We start from the raw sequence: 24949 nt of genomic DNA, 5'->3' as shown, positions 1-24949 counted from the left end.
TTCCTGTAACTCCACGATCTTTGGGGAGGTTCGGGGGCTGTAGGGCACAAAGGCTGCAGGGGTGAGCACGGCTTGCTTCCCTGCCCTTCCCCCACGTCCTCTGAATGCATCCTCACGATGCCAGCCGTGTTCCCATGGAAATCACTTACCTTCAGCAGCCCGTTCAGCCATGATTAGCTGCAGCCTGGTTGGGTCCATGCTTTTATGAAACTGTACTCTAGCCTTTACAGGGGTCACAGTTTCACAGACAGTCCTTTTTATCTTCACAATTGTCTAATCAAGCTTTCATTTCTGTAGCCACTCCTTCCTTTTTCATTTGTCTCCCTCTCACACACCTATTCCCAGTCCGCCCACTGAGTGCAGCAGAATTTGGCCAGTGCCAAATCATGTTTTATTCTCAGCCTGAGGAATTATATAAGGTGTCAAACCTAACCAACAAAGAACTCCCATCAGTGTAATTTGAGGTTTCGCATTTATACGGACACTGCTCCCTCCCAGCATTAGTGTTTTTGTCCTGAGAAATCCAGAGAGCAGAATTCTTGGGGGAATTTCCCAGGAGCAGTATTGATTTTAACAAACAAAAAAAAAAGGCAATCAAATGGCACTTGAAATTTTTCAGGAAAATCAGTGGAAGACCAGTACTAGGCTACAGACCCTGACTTAGGCTACAGCCTGACTATTTTTAGCATCCTCAGCAAGAGCCTGCTGTTCTCCTAGGTGGCTCTGGAAGAGACAGGGCAAAGCGGTGGGCCATTCATCACTGCCTCAGGTGCAAACATGTGCATGCCAATTGATGCCCGCAGCCTGCGAGAACCACTCCTGCCCCATGCCTTGATCTCAGCCTCAGGGCTTCTTTTTTACTGAGGTTGGGGAGATGCTCCCCTCTCTCTTCTTCCACCTGATTAGACTCCCTTCTGGGGCTGGTACCCACTCAGCCCTTCCCACCAAGGTCAAGGTGCCCATCCTCCATGTAATCCCTCCCGCTGCATTTTCAATTCAAGACACAGTCTTTAAGGAGCGTGGGGACTCACCTCTGGCACACCGGACTTAGTACGTCAGGATTATTCTGGTGTGTGGTGGTCAGCGGATGTGCCGGTATGTTCTTCAGTGAGTGTTGGACGAGAGTATCATTTCAATCAGGACACTGATTGCTAAGTTGGGTGCAGAGCATGAGGGAAAGAGCCAGGGCTTGCTTGCAGGAGAAAGCAAAGTAGAGGAGGAATCTTTTTCCTTTATGCCCAGTTCAGTGCCTGGTGCTCTCTGTGAATGGAATAAACTGATCAGCTGGTGGGTAGTAGCTCTGTTGCCTTTGAGAAGGCAAGTGAAATGAAGACTACCATCTAAAAGTAAAATTATACTTATAAGGAAATTCTACTTCCAGAACTGTTTTAAGGGCAATTTTATTGCAGATTTAGGTCATACATTTAGAACTACTACCTGTGTGTGTGTGTTTATGTGTGTTCAGTCGCTCAGTTGAGTCTGACTCTTTGCAAACCCATGGACTGTATCCCACCAGGCTCCTCTGTCCATGGGATTCTCCAGACAAGAATACTGGAGTGGGTAGCCATTTCCTTCTCCAGGGGATCTTCCAGACCAAAGGGATCAAACTGCTTGCATCTCCTGCATTGGCAGGCAGGTTCTTTACCAACTGCGCCACCTGGGAAGCCCTCAGTGAGGGCTTAGTCTTAAGTTTATGAGTGAATGAAACTGGGGACCTCATGTGTCTAAGAGGCAGTCCCCTCATTAAGGGCAGCCTCAGTGCTGACCGGCCGGGCCTCCTTTTCTCACTCTGCATCCCTTCTCCTCCTCCTTGCAGCTCCATGTAATGGGGGGAGGGAGTGCTTGGGCCTCTGAGTTGGAGTTATGCAAAATCCGAAAATAGACTCTCAGAGCGCACCCAGACATAATGATTTCGTACGGCAAGAAGGTCACTGTGTCTGCTTTTCCTGCCAACACACCCCTGGCTCTTAATCTATGGCTGCCTTGTGAAGCAAGAGAGCTGTGCCAGGAAGTTCCACTTTGTGATTGTCAGGCACTATGAGAATTTAAAATCATGTCAATGGGGCTTTATCAGGGCAGGCCAAGGGAAGAGGGGTTAGACATAGTTTTCGAAGCTGACCTTTGAACATCCTTTTTGTTCTGCGGTCTGAAAACTTTGAGAAAAAAAAAAGATAAAGCTATCTGACCCCAGTTACAAATCAGCTCCACCCTGCCAATCCTGCCAAAACTTAAAAAGCTATCCACCCAAAAAGTTTACTGTGGTTATTCAAGTGGTGGCATGTTGAGTGAGTTTTATTTTCTGTGCACTTTTCTGTACTTTCTTTAACATATATTTTTTGATTTTGTAATGTGAGAAAAAATAAAAGAGACAAATCCTTTTTAACAAGCAACACTGTACTAGCTAATCAGCTCATTGGGTTTTTTGAATGCTCGGTACCTGGGGGTTGAGAAGGCTGTAGGGTCATGATACTCGGAGCCCTGCCACTGCCTCACATCAGGCCTCAGACCATGGCTGGTGTCCACAGCCCCGGCCCCATTGCCAGTTCTCAAAGGGCTCCTGGGAGAGGCCAGACCGCAGACCCCGAGAGGACTAGAGGCAGCCAAGGAGGACAGGAAAGGGAGGCCAGCCAGACTCCTCGGCAGGAAGGAGGGGATTCCATTCCCATCCGCTGGTCAGGGCTGCGGATATGTGCTTGTCAGCAGTGACCGCATCAGCTCAAGTTCATCTGAAAGTCCGGCATTCTCCTCCTGAGAATGTCCAGTGGATGGACATTGCTCTGGAAGTTGGGCAGACTCTATTTTCCAAACCTGTAGGAGTCAAGTAAAATATAGTAAATAGAGACAAATATCTAGTAGAAAATAACCCTTTGAGGAATTCCAAAAATCCTCAGGGTTGGGAGGCAGATTTATTTACACCTGGGGTCTTGACCACCCAGACTACTAATTGACAGGAACTTAGTCTATCCACCAGCCCTGCCACTGCTGTGCCGGGCTCAGAAGCTCGAGGTGAGCAGGCTGGGCAGAGACGGTGTGTATGGACCGTGAAACTGTGTCCTCTCAACTTTAGACATAAACAAATGCCTCCTGCAAGTTTCTCTTAAGGCCTCTATTTCTTACACATCACGTGCAAATCTATTATTAGATGCAGTGGAGTTCCTTACTCCACTGGGTCTGAATGCTTTGAACTTGAGGTCAAGTTCAAGCCTACACTGCACAAATTGGGAACAGAATTTCTTGCAGGCTATGTGTCAGCAAGGTAAGGTCCTTATTAAGAATGGATTATTCTTAACAGGTGGTAGAGACCTCATTCATCTGTGTTCACCCCTGAGAAGGCAGTGTCCCTAGATTTTAAGTGGTACACAAAAAGAACCAAAAGCTTAGTACTAATGTATTTATTGTAATGTCCATTAAAAATATATATACGGACTTGCCTGGAGGTCTAGTGATTAGGACTTTGCTTTCCAATGCAGGGGGTACAGGTTCAATCCCTGGTCCGGGAGCTATGATCCCACATGTCTCACCATCAAAATACTAAAACATATTGTAGCAATATTGTAGCAAATTCAACAAAGACTTTAAAAATGGCCCACATCCAAAAAAATAAACATCTTTAAAAGAAAATTGGTGTAACAAGCTCATCAAACTCATCATTTCATGAATAACTCTAAGACAAGGCTAAAATAGGTTAACTTTTTAAAGGAAGCTAATTTTCAAGACTTAACGTAGTAGATAATTTTGTTATGGAACACAGATATGGGAATAGTCAGAAATGTGGTTCATTATTTGAGCGATTCATGTTTGGCAAATTTTGCCCAGAAAGGTGCTACTTGGCCAAATTCACATGGTTTTGTTTTTTTTTCTCTCCTTTCTTTTTGCCTTTCTTCACTCTCTTTTTAATCTTAGCATCTCAGAATGAAGCTGCATAGAGAATAAATTGCTTCCAAGAAAAAAATAGTTGCAAACGGTTTTAATAATGGTTCTAGGAACTCTGAGAGAGTGTCAACAAAGACTTATTGCTTCTCTGGCCCGAAGCGGGAGAACTGCTTATCTTCTCTTCAGATCTGGCTGCAGGGCCCACCATGCCCTCCCCTCTCCGATCCTCGGTGTTTACATACACTGACATGCTCACTGTCCTGTTCATAACCATATCTACTGTTTCTCGTGGGCTGAGTGTATGCGGTATGCGTGTGCTTTGTAAATGGTTGCAAGATAAAGTACCACCTGTTATTTCTATTAAATCATGACACGATGATGGTGGCCATAATTCTCCGTTTTCTATTAAGTACCCTGCCCAAGTAAACTGTTTTCTGATCTCTCTTAGATGGAAATCCTGTATGAATGTGGAAGCCATTAGCAGAGTAATTGCTGTCTGTTACCATGACAACCAGCCGCTGCAGTCACCTGCCCGAAGTGCTACCAGACTGCACCGGTTCCGCTGCACCCGTGGTGAAGACCGTGGAGGACTGTGGCAGCCTGGTGAATGGGCAGCCGCAGTATGTCATGCAAGTTTCCGCTAAGGACGGGCAGCTGCTGTCAACAGTAGTGCGGACCCTCGCCACCCAGAGGTAGTACCACCATTAAAATCAATGAGTCTGTAATTGATCCCGAGCGCTTTCTGTCAGATGTGAAATGCTGAAGGCAATGTAATTAGCGCTCAGGTTTTTGTGTCAGGTGAGAGGAGGTACTGGGGAGGAAAAAAAAACCAACTACGCAAGTTCTGTTATTGCCGTTTCTATAGCAATGGGGCAAAAAGCTAAAACTCACCCTGTGGAGTTTTCTGCTTAAAGTCACACTCGCAGAGAGCCAGGCAGGGAAGGATCCCACAAGGCGCAGGGTCACTTGCTTAACATTTGTTATTTTGACCTTGTGACGGTTAATTACTTTCTTGTCGACTTCAGGTACTAACAAAGGTAGCCGCCTTTGTTAGGATAGAACCAAGGAGGCCTCCGGTTTCAGGTGACTGAGCCAAAGTGACTGGACACGTGGGTAAAACTTTTGAAGTGACGTTCTGGCGTGCAGGCTAGTCAGCACCCCGTGATGGGGACCTGTTCAGCGCAGCTTCCTGGGGGTCTCTTCAGGCACATCCCCATTTTGGGGATTCTTCTGCTGCCTCCTCCTTTGCCCTCCACATGCCCCCTCCACGATCCTTCATACACACTCTGCCCTGTGAAGTACTATCATTAACACCCGCAGCTCGTCTCCCCTGAGCGATGAACTGAGCCAGACTGAAGGCTTTGAGCAGCCCAGACATGGTTTATCCAGGCCAGCCCTTTGTCCCTGGAGGTCTCCCCTGGTGCTCTTGCCGCCCACTGGTATGTGGAGAGCCACAGGCTGCCTGGCCACTGAGTGCTCCTCGGCGTCTCCATTTATTTCAGAATGAGTAAGTGGGACCTGTCTTATGACTGTGAAATGTATTTCAATAGTAGACATGCCCTATGATTTCACTGCTGACACGTCTGACCCTGAAACTTCGGGTCAGTCACTCAGACCTCAACTGCTTACCTTGGTCTGAGCAATTCAGCCAACTCCTCCAGTGCAGATACAGGCTCATCAACCCCTACATGCAACAGGACCCCTGGTGAAACCACAGCACTCTCTGTACCACCCCGAACTCCCTGGCCCCACAAGTGGTGGCCGCCAGACATGGAGTCACCCACCCACACATGTTATAAACATTATCCACGTGCCTTCTGCTATCAGTCCGTTTGGCTTTCACAAAGCCAAGAAATGAAAAAAAAAGGGTCAATACATATTTTTCTATCTCTGGGAAAACTTGTAACAATTGGTTAGGTCTCAGAATACAAGGAGGCAGTGAGTCTAAGTGCTCGGCTGTGAACTGAGACAGATAGTTATCTGTCAGCATGTGCCCCTGTCACCCTTGAGCCATCAAACACCTCATTTGATCAGGAAGTGTGGGCTGCAGAGCTGAAACACCTGAGACCTGGGATCCAGTTTGTGTGTGTGTGCGCACGCATGTGTGTCAGGCATTTTTACATGTTCTCCTACCATACAGTAGTGTAAACCAGAACTTTTACAATTTTATAAGCATTTGGTTCAGTGTGAATGATGGAGGCCAGGAATAATGACAGAAAAAAGTCAACTCTTTAAACTTTCTTTTCCCACCCCTGAGCATGTGGGGCTCCTTTTGGCAAGTGGGAAGGAGCCTCCTTTCCTCTTTTAATCCCCTTTTAGCCTTCACTCAGTCCCAGGATCATCCCCAGAAAAGCCTTTGGGAAAGAGCAGTGTTTTCATGGCTGTTTCCACAAAGATGGAGCCAGAGAGAGGGGGATTAGCATAAGCCTGGGTCACTGTCCGCTTTGGGGGACAGGAAGAAGTGGGGAAAGGTGAGTAAATAGGCCAGTCCTTGGGTTGGCACATACAGTGATGACATTTAAAAATCTAATACCCGATAAGGACCTCCAGCAATATAAGAAGACATTGATCAGAGGCGGATAGCCCCCCAGTATCCATTGAGAACTGAGGCCGTCTTACTTGGAGCTTTGACGTATGTGATGAGGGCCATGTCATTTGATTTTCCCTGACCTGAGTTTTTCTACAAGTGAAAATAGTGAGCATTAACTAGGCACTTACTACATGCTGGTCCCTCATCTAAGCTTGTAGCCTGGATCACACTTTCTCATCCTCACAGTCACCATATGGGGAAGGTACCCTGCTTTGAGCCCATTTTAGAGATGAGGAAGCTAAAGTCCAGAGAGATGACATTAATTGCCCAAAGTGAGCCAGCTCATGTGCAGCAGAGCTGGGGTTTGAGCCCAAGTGGCATGACTCCAGAGCCTGCCTCACTAGCCACAACACCATGAGTCCTCACAGGGGTGATGTTTCCAAGTTAAAGGCCAAGCCCTGGACTGAGGCCACCTTGGTAGGACATACCTTTACCGGCTTTCAGCTGAGTGTCCTCAGCAGCCCAAAGTGCAACATAGGAAAGCTCCAGCTCTGTGCTCCGGCTCAGGCTGCTGTTCTGCGTGGCGGCTTCAGGGTCGGCTGCCCATCTGTTTTCCTCCTCTCACTCTCCCACTAAAAAGAGAAAGACAAAGAACCTCTGGGTATTCAAAAGTGTCCCGGCCTAGTTCAAAAGACTTGGTTTGTCTAGAAACTATAATCGGTGCTGTTTGCAAACAATTTCTTACTAACAAAGGATGATTTTTATTTTTTGATTGGTAGTTTGCCTGAACTACATCAACATCCAAGGCAGAATTAACACATTGCTCCTTTTCCCTCACTATGTCCCTGGGTCCGCCTACTCTGGTATTAGCCACCCCCTAGTTCGTTGTTTTGACAAAAGTAGATGCCCAAGGACCCCGGCCCCCACTGCCGAATGCCAGTGTAGATCTCGGGTTTTAAAGCAGATGTATGTTCTGAGCAGCTGCTGTGGAGGAGGGTCCGAAGGCCCCAGAGCCGGAGGACCATGGCGTGGCGGTGGTTACCAGCCCGTGACCAGCAGGTGCCCCTCCTTCTCTTGCAGTCCCTTCAATGACCGGCCGATGTGCAGGATCTGCCACGAGGGCAGCAGTCAAGAGGACTTGCTCTCTCCGTGTGAATGTACAGGGACCTTGGGGACAATTCATCGGAGCTGCCTGGAACACTGGCTGTCGTCCTCAAACACCAGCTACTGTGAACTCTGCCACTTCAGGTTTGCAGTCGAGCGCAAACCCAGGCCGTTGGTGGAGGTCAGTAATTGGGGCACGTCTTGAAAACTTAGCTCTAATGAGCAAATGATGTCTGCTTTTATGCCCAGCTCACAGACCCTGTGCCGCTTCATTGAAGCATAGTAATAGCTGTGTGTGTGTGTGTGTGTCTGTGTGTGTGTGCGTGCCTGTGTGTATGTATGAGACAGGAGACACAGAGTCAGCACTCAGGAGCCAATGGCAGAAAGGTGACCTCTATGAAGTGAAGATGAGAGAGTAGAAGAAATCAGTGTGAGGAGATAGGGGACGTTTTAGAGACTTGATCTCCATTTTTCCATTCCTGTGACACGGAGCAAACAGATCAAACACTGTTCTCTTTGCACACCATTGCTCACCTTGAAGCAACAGATAAATGGGCATTTGGGTTGCCTAGTCTGAGAAATCTTTGCAGAAAAGTATAACTGCGTGTGTGCTCAGTTGCTTCAGTTGTATCCAACTCTTTGTGACCCTATGGACTGTAACCTGCCAGGCTCCTTGTACATAGGATTCTCCAGGCAAGAATACTGGAGTGGGGTGTAGTATAACGCACAAAGACCTACATTTTTGGGTTTGACTAGTTCTACACCTTACGTAAGTGACTTCACCTCTTGGAGTTACTATGAGGGATAAATGAATTAATATTTATAAAACACTTATAATATTAGGTATATATGCAAGAGTTTGAATTAAAAAAATCTCTCCTAGGAAATTACACACAAGCTTTTTTCAGCTAATAACCTAGTGTTGATATCTCTTTTCTTAAAAGTGATGCTGTCAACCCAGCCATTAAAATAGCAGGACATTATCTTTCCTATTTTAGGAGCCACGTGATTCTTCTTTAGACCCGGGTCCAGTCTTGTATTTTTGTTGTTCAGTTGCTAAATTGTGTCTGGTTCTTTGCCACCCCATGGACTGCAGCGCGCCAGGCTTCCCTGTCCTCCCCTATCTCCCGGAGTTTGCTCAGATTCATGTCTGTTGAGTCAGTGATGCTATCTATCTCATCCTCTGCTGCCTCCTTTTACCTTCAATCTTTCTCCACATCAGGGTCTTTTCCACTGAGTTACCTCTTCACATCAGGTGGCCAAGGTATTGGAGCTTCAGCTTCAGCATCAGTCATTCCAGTGAATATTCAGGGTTGATTTCTTTTAGGATTGACTGGTTTGATCTTGTAGTCCAAGGGACTCTCAAGAGTCTTCTTCAGCACCACAATTCAAAAGCATCAATTCTTTGGTGCTCAGCCTTCTTTGTGGTCCAACTCTCACATCCATACATGACTACTGGACAAACTTTAGCTTTGATTATACAGACCTTTGTCAGCAAAGTGATATCTCTGCTTTTTAATATGCTGTCTAGGTTCGTCACAGTTTTCCTTCCAAGGAGCAAGTGTCTTTGTATTAACTGGAGAAACTGGAAAAAGTTATTAGGTTATTTTTGCCTTCTCTCCTCCTCTCCAGCTGCCAGTCAATCAAAAATTGCATATTGGCAACAATAAATATTCTAATACACTTGAACCAGAGCTAGCTGGAAGAGGCCAAGACATTGTGCCTATAATCCAGTTGGGCTGATAACCTTATTTCAGCTGACTCAGTGGAACTTTGACACTAAACTAAACCTAGAAATCAAGAAGCCCTTCTTGGAGGCTATTTAAAACAGCATGTTAGCATGCTGGCACTAAGGTTCTAGAGAGCTCTGCTTATACATTCTCTTGGTTCTGACCTTGAAAATCTAATCAGGACCTATAACTGGGGGCTGTTTTAGCTGTGACCTCCTTGCCAAACGGCACAAAATTTATTTGACTTGCCCCAATAAACGCAATACTCCTTTTTAAGATTCTAGATCAAGTGACCTCTTAATTTAGGTGTCTTGCTGCTTGACATCTACTTCCAGAAATTGATTTTTGTAGAGTGCCATGAGGATTTAGCTCACTACCACATTCTTTGGGATTTTCATTTCAGAACTTCTCTGCAGAGGAAGAAATATAATTAAATAATAAACAAAGGAGGCGAAGATTTTCAAGCCCAATGGCAAAAGTTAAAAAGAAGCCTATTTCTCCTTTCCAGAAACTTTGTGGAACCTCCCCAGCTTGATATTGCAGCTCTTTCTAGGGCAGCTGGCTTCCCAAAGAAAGAAAACCTTGCTTTGAAATGGGCTGTATCCAGTGGTCTTTTTTTTAAAGTGGTCTCTCCCCAGAAGAGAAGACTTTTTACTTGGCAAAAACCCCAGGATGTGTATGCATAATAGCTAACAAAGGCTGGGGTTGGGGGTGCATGCGTGTCAGATAACACACATGTGTCAGGTCATGCAGTGAACCCTTGCAGTCTCAGAGAGACACATGTACCCCCACACAGAGGTTTCCTCAGAGCCACGGGTGTCAGGCTGTAGATGGACTCCAGGATCTCAGGCCACTGTCATTAAACAAGGAAACAAGGCAAAAGACCTTGAGAATGTGTGAGGTGCTCTGCAAGATTTAGGGCCTCGCCTACAAAAACTTCACCCAAATGGTCACTGGTGGTGAAATTTTCATTGCACAAATGGAATGTGACGTTTTTCAGAGTTAATGATGATTGAACAAGTTGAAAGTGAAAGGCAGGCCTTCTCAAGCTGGGGGAGGCTGGCCATTTGATCTTCCGATGGCGAGATGAACTTGCTGTTTGACCACAAGCAATAAAAAGAAGTTGTCTTTGGTTTCTCAGCTGGAGGACAAATGAGAACCAGGTGCAGGCAGATTTTTAAACAAATGACATTACTAATTGACTTTTCTCCTCTTACCAAAGGGCAGGTTTATTCACAGTGAGCATTGCTTCTCAATATGTTTACTTCAAGATGAAAATGAATCTTTTCAGCAAATCAGCAAAACCTGCCTATTTGGGTTTAAGCATTAGGAGTATTGTTACTTTATTTATCATTTTCCCTCTTTAATTGCTTTAATCATTACTTTATTTACCAGTTGGTGCTGCCTTCTCATTAAAGCAAGAAAATTCCATAACATTTCATTTCAAAATCAATGTGATAGTAACAACTCCCATTGCTAGAGGAAGCGGTTTAAAAACCCATTTATAAATTTTATTTGGCAGCATCCAGACATTACATCAGTCGGAATTGCCTGACTCCGCAGACTCCCATTCTTTAGTAAACTTTCAGTCCTTCATCCACCGTAAGCCTTCATCTTCCTCAATCTCATTCTGAAGATCCTTCCTCTCCTCTTGTCTCTTACACTTTCTGCAGCCAGCAGCTAGATGTTCATTTTTAACAGATCAGGAACCCAAAGCTATCTTGTACACAGGCTGCTACATAAAGTCTTTCTTCCCTCTCCTTGCAAAGAATGAGTTTCTACTCAAAATGGCCAAGTCAATAGACAGATTATTAATAGCATCTCCAAACTGGGCATCACTTCTCCACTTTCCACTGACCATCTGGGTGACATACCTGTTGCTCTGAGCTGCAGTGTAGAGGGTGAACTGCAGATTCTCCATGATCTCTTTGGTCTCCAAAAGGCTCAAATTCTTGTGCAAAAAAAATACATTCTACACTTGAAATGAGCCTATTGTAAGGTGAGTAAATTACATTATGTTGGCCAAAATGTCCATTCCAGTTTTTCTATATGCTGTCACAGGAAAACCCAAATAAACTTTTTGGCCAACCCAGTGCTTCAGTAAGTTGCTGTGTGTATCTACTTACCTACCTACCTACATGGCGAGACTAATTCTTTTTTAGCCTTTTTAATTCATTTTCAGTTTTACACCCTAAATATTTTCTTGGTGCTAAGTAAGCTAGTATAATGAGGTAGTTTCAACCCAAGAGAGATGGTTGGGGTTATTCAATTATGGGTGGATTTCCTCTACAGTCCAGCTAGTGTAAATCTCCTAAAAGATCTGTGTCTACTTGGGCAAAGTTTGAAAGGAAAGCATTTGAACTGTCCGTAGCAAAAAGGAAAACAGATATAACCCACATACATTTCATACCTACGCAGGCAGCACTTCTCTCAGGAAGGCTACGTATTTTTGTTGATGATGGAAAATGTGTCCACTGGCAATTTGTCAGATGAATTAGCCCCAAGAATACTGACCTGGTAGAATGCAGTAAATAGACATCCACTAACCATAAAAGGATTCACGGAATGACTAGCCTGGGTGGTTTTATGGTCTCCTCTCTACTCATTTTCAGTTTTCCTCATTTCTGTCTCTAAGATGAACTCTAATACCATTCTTTTATAAGGGTGAAATACAGCAACCCAATAAAAATAGCACAATTTCTTCCCAAGACTGTGTGCCTTGACTTCCGCCTTTTGCTGTGATTGCATATCTGATTGAGCAGTTTGCCAAGGAAGTCCAGCTTACTATGTGCAGATAGCGTGCTTGCAACATCAGCTTCTAGGATGGGAATATCTGCCAATGGGCTTTCCTAAGACATATATCAGTAACACCTGCCCTTGCCCGGGAAACTCATGAAGTAATAGATCAGCTCAACAATGTCAAGATTAAAATGAAACAGCCAGGAAATGGTGGAAATCTGCAGGAAAGGCTTCTTAGGATCTGATCTGTCTCCAAACAGGAAAACATGGTGATTTTTCACAGAAGGAGTGATTAGGTTTCCGTATTCCTATTTCCCTTTACACAACCCCAGCTGATTGATAGGAATTGTATGAACAATTTAAAAGCTGTTCCCGGTGAGTCTGAGGTTGAGCTAAATTGAAACTGAGAGTGTTTTCACACATATCAGTTACTCAGAATAATGGAATATAAAGTTTGGGAGATGAGGATTAAAGACTTTTTTTTTTCAAACTTTTCATTTATAATTTTTTAAGTCGCTGGAGGAAAATGGTTTTAAAGTGTGCCGAGGATCCAATGTCATCTTCAGCTATACAAAAGGGAGCAGAGTTGAACTGCTGTGAAGAAACGACTTTGTGCCTTGGCGCTTGGCTATTTAATAGATTTGAGACTTCACTGAAACCCTCCTACTGTGTTCTGTCAGGCTTAGGAAAGGATGTTACTCACTTCATCGTAGTGGGTTTGGTTTCTTTTTTTTTTTTTACTTTATTTTATATTGGAGTATAGTTGATCAACAATGTTGTGTTAGTTTCAGGAGCACAGCACAGTGATTCAATTATACATATGCATGTACCTATTTTTTCAAGTTCTTTTCCCATGTAGGTTATTACAGAGTATTGAGTAGAGTTCCCTGCGCTATACAGTAGGTCCTCATTGGTTATGTTTTAAAATATAGCAGTCTGTACATAAGTATTCTGCTAGGTTAAAACGTGCTGGCATGCTGCGGTCCATGGGATCGCAGAGTCAGACATGACCAAGCGACTGAACAACAAGGTTGAAATGTGAACTTTTGGTTTCAGAGTGTTCGTTTTCATCAGCAAACCCCTGTAGCCTTGGGATAATTAAGGAATGACACCAGAGAGGATAGAAACTGATGGAGGAAGCTTCCCAGGCATGAGGACCCCCTAACTTCCTCAAAGGAAGGTGGGCAACCTCCCCTCTTCATTCCAGCCGGTGAGCAAAGCACAGCCCAAGAGTAAGGTGGCTGGACCATCATCACAGTACGTGATAGGCTGTCACAAAGCCTCTGTTCATTAAACAGACAGATAAATAGAGAATATTCCTCCCAAGTGCAAACTATATATCATATCTGGAGCCTGTGGTTGTACATCAAAGAGAATGACCCTTTGCCCTTCGGTTCAAGACAGACACAGTTGGACAAGGGCTTGTATAATATAAAAGCAGCACCACTGCTTTGAGCCACACAACAAATGTGATGATTCTGACAAATTCTGCCTGCCTTCTAGTCATCAGTCCTCAGTCAGGTGGCAGGAGCCCTGTTCCACTGGCAACCAGTGAGGAGATAACGTGTGCTTCAGAGTTTGGCCAGGAGATGCTGACCAGAGTTAGAGGAGGGAGATGGAGTGGGGAGGGTCAGGCTGACTGGGAAGATCCAGGCCCAGCTGGCCTTTGTCAGGGATTTTGGAATTCAAGCTCTGGGGAATCAAAGTCTTCATTATGGTCTGTGGGGGAAATGATGGTCTTGCCCATGTGGTACATGAAGGCACAGGTTTGCCATGGGCCTCCCTGGTGGCTCAGATGGTAAAGAATCTGCCTGCAATGCAGGAGACCCAGGTTTGATCCCTTGGAGAAGGCCATGGAAGTCCAGTCCAGTATTCTTGCCTGGAAAACTCCATGGACAGAGGAGCCTGGCGGGCTACAGTCCATGGCCTCACAAAGAGTCAGACACAGAGTGACTAACACTCAGTCACTCACATGAGGTCAAAACCCCAGCAAGGAGCAAGGAAGGTCTCAGGTACCGCTCTCAGGCCTTGCTCTCCTCCTGTGTTCTGGAGGGACAAGGAAAAGCCACACACAGTGTCTGAGCGGTGGGATGGGGAATGGATTTACCTGAATCCACCTGGAGCTCCCACTTCCCTCCCTCCTATCCACCAGGCATGGGGCCTTAGCTTCCCCAGGGCTGATCAGGCCCTTCCTCTGCAGCCCCGTCTCCTGGAGGCAGCTCTTCCACCAGCTCCAGGCCAGGTTGAAGCTCCCAAAGCCAAGAGCGAAGGAAAGATTACACAACAGAAAGGGGGCTTGGTGAGGGACTTTTTTGTCTGTTTTTCAGAGAACACAACAAAAGCCCCTCGCACTGAGTGACATCTGTGCTGGTGACTTTTCCTAGCAGGGCTTAACACCCCGGCTGTGGCTGCTGTTGTAGAACCATGAGACAGACAGCTGGCCGCCCACTACTTCAGTGAGAACCTGAACAAATCATTCCTCCTCTGAATGCGTCAGTCTTCTTACCAGTGAAACAGAGCAGAACTAGCCAATGGGTGACCTCATTCTTGCACAAAGGTGTGCTTTATTGAATAAACACTATTTTTTAAAAATTGAATGCCTTCAGGTTGGACATGCATGCACTGTCTAGTTCCTGAGGGTCTTGCCTTCTGCTTACACCCACCCACTCCTCTTCACCCTCTGCAGCATGTGCCTGCTTTTTACATTTGAGATTCCAAAATTGCATGGTGTCCCCTACCTTTAAAACCTAACACTAGACAGTGTATTAAAAAGCAGAGACATCACTTTGCTGACAAAGGTCCATACAGTCAAAGCTCTGGTCTTTCCAGTAGTCATGTATCGATGTGAGAGTTGGACCATAAAGAAGGCTGAGCACCAAAGAATGATGCTTTCAAACTGCGGTGTGGAGAAGACTCTTGAGAGTCCCTTGGACTGAAAGGAGATCAAACCAGTCAATCCTAAAGGAAATCAACCCTGAGTACTCACTGGAAGGACTGATGCTGAAGCCGAAGCTCCAATACTCTGGCTACCTGATATGAAGAGCCGACTCATATCATAGGAAAAGATCCTGATGCTGGGAAAGATTGAGAGCGAAAGAAGAGAGTGGCAGGGGATGAGACGGTTGGATAGCATCACCAATTCAGTGGCCATGAACTTGGGCAAACTCCGGGAGATGGTAAGGAACAGGGAACTGTGGCCTGCTGCATCCATTGAATTGCAGAGTCAGACATGAGTTAGCAACTGAACAACAACCCCACCTTTAAAAGAATCTGCTAATGGTATGTGATTTCTTTCTACCAACATCTTTCTCCCAAGGTAGTACAGACTGAACTTAATGATCTCCTCCTATTGTCCCCACATTATGAGCGAGCTGAAATAGCTGGTTCAAAATCACACAATTAATGAACCGGTAAGAGACAGAGTGCTAGCACAGACACTGGTGAGAAGTACCGTGCGCTACAGCTGCCTTAGTGTTGGCCAAGCGCTTCCTTGCCTGCCTTGTCACCAGCCTCCCCATCCTTTGTCCAGTAGTTGAGATGACCTGCCTGATGACTGAAGTCTAGAGATGCTTAATCCTACAGTTGTTCAGATTTGGATTTTTCCCTTGATTCTGGTGGCTAATTTAGCAGTTGCTTCGTTACTTAAAGCTTAGTTACAAAGAAGCTGTTTTAAGGTATCTATTAAATTTACAGCTTGCTTCATTAAAAATCACTTTATTTAAAAAGGCAAGCCAACTGAAGTGTTCACATGGCCATGCCAGATGGAAGGGAGCTAACTGCCTGGTGCCTGGGTGTTCAGCCCATCCACTGCTGGGAAAGGACTAATTTGGAGGGGAAATCCTGTTCCCTGCATAAAAAGAATTACAGGACTGATTTTAGCATTTCAACTTGTATTGATACTTACAGTGACTTGGGTTGAAATACAAATTGGAAATCATGCTTTCGAAAGGACCTTTCTTAGACTTCCCTGGTGGCTCAGTGAATAAGAATCCACCTGCCAACGCAGGAGACACAGGTTCGGTCCCTAACCTGGGAAGATCCCACTTGCCTCGGAACAGTTAAGCCCGTGTGCCACTGCTATTGAGCCAGCAAAGTGCAGCCACTGAGCCCACGTGCTCCAGCTGCTGAAGCCCATGCACCCTAGAGCCCACGCTCTGCAACAAGAGAAGCTGCCACAATGAGAAGCCCGAGCCCTGCAACAAAGAGTAGCCCCTGCTCACCACCACAAGAGAAAGCCTGTGCAAAGCAACAAACATCCAGGGCAGCCAAAAACAAATCAATTAAAATTTTTAAATATGAATTTAAAGAGAGGACCTTTCTCCGTCCTAGTAGCTGCCTTTGACCTCTCCCCATCTGAGGGTCCCTGGAATAGAGGCACAGAGATGCAAAACACTAGGAGTTGTTCCACACAACTTTGTGATTTTAATTATTCTGTGTTATAACACATAGAGAGGAGGGCAAAAAGAATATATAAGCAAATGTGTATCCACCACCTAGAACTAACACATGTCACCGTTTTGTGAGCGATGCATCTTTTAAAGAACAGCCTCTTGAAGGGGGAGGGAGAAAATGTCTGTAGTCATCACCAACTTGGGCTTCTTTGATGGCTTAAATGGTAAAGAATCTGCCTGCGATGTGGGAGACCCGGATTTGATCCCTGGGTCAGAGAGATCTCCTGGAGGAGGGCATGGCAATCCATTGCAGTATTCTTGCCTGGGGAATTCCATGGACAGAGGAGCCTGGTGGGCTACAGTCATGGGTCGCAAAGAGTCGGACACAACCAAGCAACTAACGCACTTGTCACTAACTCATCCTCAGGTAGTATCAAAAACACAAGACTGAGCCAAGGTTCCCTGAAGCACATCTGGGCCAAGAACAAGTAAACAGAATACAGATAATCCTGAAAAATGCCAGCCCCTTTGCGCTCCCTCCAAATGTAAGAACAAATAATACAGTAGTGCTGGCCACCAAAGGGTCCACTTCTTTGAAAGGGAGACAGTTGTAAGCCATTATATGGGAGTCTGGGGGGCTGTGGGGGGTGGGGAGGAAAGTGTCCCCAGCTGGGCAGAGAGCTTTGTAAAGGCAAGTGTGATCAAGAAGCAGTGAAATGTCACTGCGTAACTACACCAAGTAATCATCTCTCCCCTAAGTCCTGCTGAAATAACAAGGCACAATTAGCCCACAGGAGTGGCCCTGTGCAGGTGAAGGCACCAGGTTGAACTGAAGGGAGTCATAAATTGCATGAGCCCTGGTGCAAATTTCAGACACAGAGTTATCAGATATGCATAAAACTCCACACTGAGGGTATCTGCCTGCCCTCCTCTTGCCTTTTCAGTTTTAAGTGTCAACACCTGACACTTTTAACTCCAAAGAAAGAATACACATTTTGAAATACATAATGGTCTGAAATATTGTAAGCAGTACATGATTATGGTTAAATGCTGCCTAATGGACAATTATGTTCGAATGAGCCAAGTGGAGAAGTATCTTCCGTTAGGCAGTAGGAGCCCAGTGGTCATTTATTCACTGAATAACACCCTTCTTTGCCCATTTATGCTAAGATCTCCATTTTCTAGCATAGGCACAGATCTTGACATGATATTCCAATCCAGTGGCATTCATTAATTTCACTTTGAGTCCATCTATTTTTATCCTTAAGATATTCACACTCCAGAGTTTTCTCTTCTTAAATTATTTAACCATTTCCTAGGCAAAGGAGAGAGATGTATGCTGTACATTTTACATAGCCATCTTATTTTAGTGTGTCTGGTATCCCTATAATAGAGATTATCCCATTTTATAGATAAAGAAGCTGAGATTCTGAGATGTAGTCACTCATCAGAGATCTTAAAGACTCTCAGCCACAGGGGAGTAAGCAGAGAAGGCAGAAGAAGAATTCCAGTTCCTCTGGCTCCAGAGTCCATGCATTCGCCACCATTCCTGGCTTCTTCCTTCCTGGCTCCAGAGGTCTTTCCACTTGCTCACTGACATGTTAACACACAAGCACACAGAGAACTGAGGGCTTCTTTACCAATAGCCAGAGTTTCTAAGGGACTATATGTACTTTAGAAAGGGAAGCATGAAAAAAGTGATGACTAAAGCCCTGATGTGCCTCTTGACATTGACCCCATCTATTAAATACAGAGCTCTTAGTGAAGAGGGAGAGAGAAACAGGCAGAGCAGAGAGGATTTTTAGGGCAGTGAACCTATTCTGTATCATACCACAGTTGTGGCTATGTGTCATTATACATTTGTCCAAACCCACCGAATATTCACCAAGAGTGATGTACATTTATGCTGTTCACTGGAAGGACTGATGCTGAGGCTGAACCTCCAGTACTTTGGCCACCTCATGCGAAGAGTTGACTCATTGGAAAAGACCCTGATGCTGGGAGGGATTGGGGGCAGGAGGAGAAGGGGACGACAGAGGATGAGATGGCTGGATGGCATCACCGACTCTATGCACATGAGTTTGAGTGAACTCCGGGAGTTGGTGATGGACAGGGAGGCCTGGCGTGCTGGGATTCATGGGGTCGCAAAGAGTTGGACACGACTGAGCGACTGAACTGGACTGAACTGAACTGAAACTATGAACTTTAGGTAACAATGTAGGTATATCGATTGTAACAAACGTAGCACTCTTGAGGTGCAGATGTTGATAGTGGGGGAGGCAGGGGATATATGGGGACTCTGTACTGTGCACTCAATTTTGCTGTGACTATAAAACCACCTCTAAAAAATGAAGTGTACTAAAAACACAACAATGAGCTGTGCCAGACTATGTGCTGGGCAAGTGGAATGGCATTTCTTCTCTGTGCTTCTGATACTCTGGGCTTGTTGGAAAACAAAGCCCAGAGGTACGCCACCCTATTAGAAGCCAGAGAAGTCATTCTTCATTTCCAAGGGACTTTATATGCCCTGTCTCTCTCCCTTTTCATCTAGTTCCTCTTTCTCTGCATTTGTCTTCATTTCCATGAATCATAACGTCACTCACTTCTTCCGAGGTCTCTACTAGGAGAGATGTTATTAGAAAGCTTGGTGAACCCAAAATGTTTAAGAGCCTTTTCCCTTCTTTCAGGAGCAGGTTGTGAAGGTTAATTGGTTATAATATGGTTGTACACCTCACGTGTGAGGTGAATTTCTTTAGACACTGTCATCTACATAACTCAGATTGGTGAAACTGATTTTGCAACTCATGAAGGAAAACACTGGTCTTTCTCTTGAATTATTTATATAATTGCCTCTGTTCTTTGCTTCCATTTCTTGACAGGTGCAGCAAATTTGGGGAAAGATAAGAAAAATCCTGTCAGGTCTTGTGGCTTTGTGTTCCTCCTCCATTGTTCACTAAATGTATATTCCTGTGCAGCACCTCAGAGCTGCCTGCCTTCATTCATAAAGAAAGAGGAACCCTGTGAGATTGCCTGGGATAAAATTGTTTTCTTTGCAGTCCATTATTACAAAGCTAGAGGGATAGGTTTATGCTGTGATGGATATATGAGAGCAAAGTTATATTTGTGTGTGTCTAACATGAAAGAGAAAGAAAAACACTTTAAAGCTTTTAGTTTAGAACACTGAAAAACAGGCTTAATTCTTAGCTATGCCCCTTATTAAAATGTGTAAAAGATCTGTTTGTAAAGACTGAGGTCAGATTAAAAGAAGAAAATGAAATATTTTCTAATCATTGTTTTATCATCACTTCATCTCCAGCAATGCTATTAGAGACAGAAAGTTGGCATAAATGGTGAAGTTCAGAATCTTTTAGGGCTCTGAGGAAAAATGGCTAATGTAGTATATGAAATGCTGCTGGCAGGTAGGAACTGCAGGAAAGTTGTAAAATAGAATTTATAGGCATTAAGGACTTACATCTGTGTAGAATCAATAAAAGTAGAAATCAGGAGATGAAGAGAAAATATTCACCATCCAAAAGAAATTTATGCAACCTCTCCTAACACTTTGCTTACTTCCAAAGGCTAGCTCTTTGCATTAATGCTGGTAGATGATGGGAGGAAAGGGATGAGAGATGAAAGTAATAAAATGGCTCTAATATTTTTCTAAACACTGGCTCATCTGCTTAAAAGCTATGACTTTAATGTTGAAACCCAGAAGTCATTCGTTCATCAAAATATATACACATTTTCAGCTGTTTGTAAGACGTACCTGACAGATAAATATATCTGAAGAATAACCCTATTAGATGAAGTTGTGGCAAGGTGGAAAGAAATACCTGCAAATCAGAATTCATGCAAGAGAAGGGATTCTTTAGGGAAATCTACAAGCCACTTCAGAATATTTTTACCAAGGGTGTTTTTCAGTCTCAGATTTTTAGAACACTTATTCAGATACAATTCATATACCATGTAGTTCCCAGAAATTTTAGAACATTTTCATCACCTGAAAAAGAAACATCACACACTTCAGCCTGAACTCTGCAGTCCTCATAGCCCTACCTTCATACCGCACCCCCCGCCAGCCCTAGGCAACCAAGAATCTATTTTGTGTCTCTGTGGATCCATCTGCCTGTTCTGGACATTTCCTATAAATGGAACCCTGCAGTTGAGACTGGCTTCCTTCAGGCAGCATAAGGTTTGTAAGGTCCAATGTCAGAATTTATAGAAAACATATCTTCAGCTTCCTTGCTATCATTTTTCACTCCTTCTGCACATTCTATTCACCTTAATATTCTGCCTCCTTTCCTACTTGCTGTCATTTACTGAGTCTTTGCCCTATGCCCCTGTTCTACCCTGTACCACTTTCCTGTTCAACTGTTTGTATACACAAACTTTTTTTTTTTTTGGCTGTACTGGATCCTCACTGTGGCACACAAGTTCAGCAGTTGCATTGTGCAGGCTTAACTGACCCACAGCATATGGGGTCCAACCTGCATCCCCTGCTTTGGAAGGTGGATTGTTAATCACTGGACTACCAGAAACATCCCCAACCGTCTCCATTTTCGAAAGGAAGAAAGTGGCACAGAGATGTGGATGGTTTACTCCCCTCTTAAAGTTTTACCTTTTCTCTATCACAGTTTATGTGATGAAACCCTGTTCACTTTTATTGAGAAGAAATAATTATGCATTGATTTTATGTTGCCTGAAATTTTGCCATCTTTGTCCAGTAAAATTCTTTTTTTTTTTCCCTTAAGCCTTTTAATTTAGATGTTTTCATGAATCTGCTGCCTACAACCACACAATTTATTTTTTAAATATCACAGTTTGTGCCCTAGGTTGGTTTTTGTCTTAAATCCAGGTCTAAGGAGATATGGATAATCCATATGGATTCTCAGAAGGTAATCAACATCCTACTGCCCATATTCTGAAATTTATCAAAGCTCAGAAAGCTGGACCAGACCAAAGAGTGTCTTGAGACAGTTTAGGAAAATGCTCTGGAACAGCACTGCTTCCCCTCAGTCATGTTTGAAAATTGGATCAAGGCTTGAATTCTCTCCCCTGAAATGCACAGACACCCAGTGTTCACATAAAGTCACAAAGGGGTCAGATTTTCTGAAGCCCTGCACCCAGGGTCAAACATCCTTGACCTACACAAACAGTAACGTTGGCTGCAAGGGAACATGTAGACTGTCCAAAAGTGTCTCTTGCACCCTTAAAAGGGAAACTTCTCATTGCTTCACTGCAGATTCCTTCTTCTGTGAGGAGGCCACATTATAATTCTGCAGATATCCACAACAGTGGATATGATTTGCTAGTGTTAAGGGGACAGCTGCTGATTCAGTTCTGCCCACATACAGCACTGGGCTGGTTATTAACTTGGGTTCTCCTGTGGTTCGCTTGGTTCTGCCACAAGGACACATGTCTCAGGGTCACTCAAGCTAGAAATGTCCCCTGGTTGGGGTCGAGCTTTCCCGCAGACAGCAGTTGTGTCCTTCCGGCTGGTCTCCTGCTTGGCCTTCTGTAAACGCCAGTCCCTGACGTCATGACCCCTGACATCCAGCCGTTGCCACAACTCCTTAAGAACGTCTTCCTTGAAAGCAACCCTGGGAGATTTGTAGCAAAATGGTCTACAAACACTGAACATAATCAAAACAACTCATGCCAAAAAAGGAAACTGGCCCCTCCCCTCATGTAACACCGTGCTGTATTTTTACTTGGTGGTCTGATATTCTGGGACCCATTCCCAATGAAGTATATCTGAAAAGTCCAACGTGTGTGTGCTCAGTCACGTGCGACTCTCTGCAACCCCATGGACTGTAGCCCACCAGGTTCCTCTTGTCCATGGTATTTTTCAGGCAAGAATACTGGAGTGGGTTGCCATGCCCTCCTCCAGGGGATCTTCCCTACCCAGGGATGAAACCCAAGTCTCCCACATGTCTCCTGCATTGGCAGGTGGGTTCTTTACCACTGCACCGCCTGGGAAGCCCCCTGAAGAATCCAAGGGAGCCAGAAAAACAGGTGACTGGGATGGCCTGGAGAGAAAGAGGGAGACTTTTTCATTTGGATGTGAGGAGGCTAAGGAAGAGCATGTCTGAAATCTTACAAATCATGAAAAACTTAGATAACATGGGCATGGTATTCATAGCACAATCCGGATTGTGGGCTGGTGGGCTCCCTTTGAAATTTGAGGGCAAGAGTGCCGAACAAAAATAAAGAGGTTCCGCCAAATACTGCAACTTGTAAACTTAAGCCATTGTCTTAAGTGGAGCCTTGAAGGATTCCAGATCCATTGGTTGCTAGGATGTGTCCAATGTCAGCAAGATCAGACAGGCCCTAAATATTTGGGGAACTTTTTGGCAGCAAAACATTGGACTGTAAGCACTGTGAATCTGAAGTTTCCTCTATTCTCACAGTCGTCCATCTAGCAGAGAGTTCCTCTTCTCAAAGTGTTCCCATCCTTGCTGACTTTGGGAATATATGGTCCTGGTGAGAATGTCTCTTCTGTCCTTTATTTTGCACATGGATCATATTTCATTGAAATTCCTCCACCACACTCTGCTTGGAAGAGTTCTCATACTCATATTCTTAATACATGAGGATTTTTCACTACCGGTTTTTCAATGTGGTCCCATTTTGAGGATCTGCTTGTAAATTTGATTTCTCCCTCTGTAGTCCTTTAAACATCCCTGATTCTCAAAATAGGTATTTATTATTCTTATACATGTTATTTATCATATTCTCATACTTTATCCAGTGTTCCACTGAGGGTTCTTACTTGGTACCCTGTCATGGTACCATTTACTCTGTGATCCAGTCTTTCTCTTGGAAGTAATTATTTAAAGCTCCAGAATCCTGGGCTCCAACCACAGGCCAGCAGAAGGGGTGTTAGATGCCAGCAACTTCACCAGCTGGAGGGCCAGGGGTCCCATAAGAGCTCCAGGAACTTGGAGCTTCTGTATGTATCCTGTTTGTAATAGATTACACAGTATAAAACCACTGTCTTCCAGAGTAATCATTTTTATTGTTGGCTCTATGCTTTTTATTAATTTCATCTGCAAATTTCTGGTTTCTTGCTCTTCCTGCTTTCTTGGTTGTTTATCTCATCTTATGTTTCTGGCTTTATATGGACCACATATGCCACATAATTCTGTAGCATCGTCTTGTATTTTGGATAAACAATCTGCATTTGGCTGTGATCACTTCTACACAGTGATATAAAATAGAGAAAAATGACTCCCCATTTTACTTATATCTGGAATTTCAAGTGAATATACAAAATTATTTTGCCATCTAATCCTGCTATGCTGCTAATCTTATCTTTGGAAAATTTCAAACCATTGGTGTGAGTGTGTGTAGCAGTTGTTCAAATAATGCTGAAGCCAAATTATAATGTTCCAGACACAAATATAGTATTTATGGAGCATTATAGCCCCTTAATTGGCTTATTGGCCTGAGTCCTCCAGGGAGCATCACAGATCTCTAGGGTGTCCTTGAATATGATGTATACTTCAGCCAATTCACAGCTGTGAAGGCCAGAACAACTGCTAAGCATGTGTCTGGGACAAAAATTACTTATCTGGATTTGATCAGAAGAGTCACAGGGAGTGATTTTATATATGTGTGTATATATTTCAGTTAGACTCATCTGATTTCTACTAAAAGCCATCAAGTTAAGAAGGATTTATGTATTTCTTCAACTAACATTTATCAAACACAAACATTTTAGAAAATGGGATATAACTGTGAACAGGCCAGAACACTGTATACGAACAGAGTTTACCTGCTAGAAAGAAGGACGGAATAAACAAGTTAATAAAAAGATTAGTTCTGATAGTGATGCAAGTTATGAAGGAAGGAACAAGCTGTTATGTTACAGGATGACTGAGGAGAAGGAATTTGGGGGTTTGTGAAGGCCTTTCTGAAGAGGTAATGTATGAACAGAGGGATGTCCCATGAGAAGGAACTAGATGTGGGAAGAGTGGCAGGCAGAAGGAGCAGCCACTGCAAAGGTGCTGAGCCAGGCCAGTTGAGTGTTTCTGAAACAGGAAAAAAAAACCAACACTGCAAAGGAGCACTGTTTGAGGAGTCAACGGAGCTAGGTTTCAAGGTGCTTCAACTTTTCTGTCATGGATCCCATAGGCAGATGCAGTCTGCCTGTGGATCTCTTCTCAGAATCATGTTTTTCATCATGTAAAATACAGGCCTTCCCAAATGGCGCTAGTGGTAAAGAAACTGCCTGGCAATGCAGGAAACCTAAGAGACATGGGTTCATTCCCTGGGTCTGGATGATCCCCTGGAGGAGAGCCAGTATTCTCGCCTGGAGAATCCCCTGGACAGAGGAGCCTGGTGGGCTATAGTCCATAGGATCGCAGAGTCAGACCCGACTGAAGTGACTTAACACACACAAGATAAAATACATAGGAATGCAAAGAAAACCAATTACATTATAATGCTGCTGCTGCTGCTGCTAAGTTGCTTCAGTCATGTCCGACTCTGTGCGACCCCATAGACGGCAGCCCATCAGGCTCCCCCGTCCCTGGGATTCTCCAGGCAAGAACACTGTAGTGGGTTGCCATTTCCTTCTC

General features: G+C 44.4%; 1 protein-coding gene across 1 annotated transcript in view; it reads left to right on the top strand.

Annotated features, from left to right (window-relative positions):
- The window catches only part of MARCH3 (membrane-associated ring finger (C3HC4) 3, E3 ubiquitin protein ligase), a 157085-nt gene that overhangs the window by 111188 nt on the left and 20948 nt on the right, over positions 1-24949 (top strand). The window contains exons 2-3 of the mRNA XM_010846319.1: positions 4322-4565; positions 7484-7688. Of these exons, the coding sequence (XP_010844621.1) occupies positions 4378-4565; positions 7484-7688 (393 nt within the window). The 5' untranslated portion in view covers positions 4322-4377. The remainder of the gene's footprint in view (positions 1-4321; positions 4566-7483; positions 7689-24949) is intronic.

This window comes from Bison bison, unplaced genomic scaffold, assembly GCF_000754665.1.
Source record: "Bison bison bison isolate TAMUID 2011002044 unplaced genomic scaffold, Bison_UMD1.0 scf7180017864235, whole genome shotgun sequence".
In the NCBI taxonomy this organism is placed as follows: Eukaryota; Metazoa; Chordata; class Mammalia; order Artiodactyla; family Bovidae; genus Bison; species Bison bison.
The sequence above is the reverse complement of the archived record's forward strand: the minus strand, read 5'-3'. Positions and strand labels throughout refer to the sequence as shown.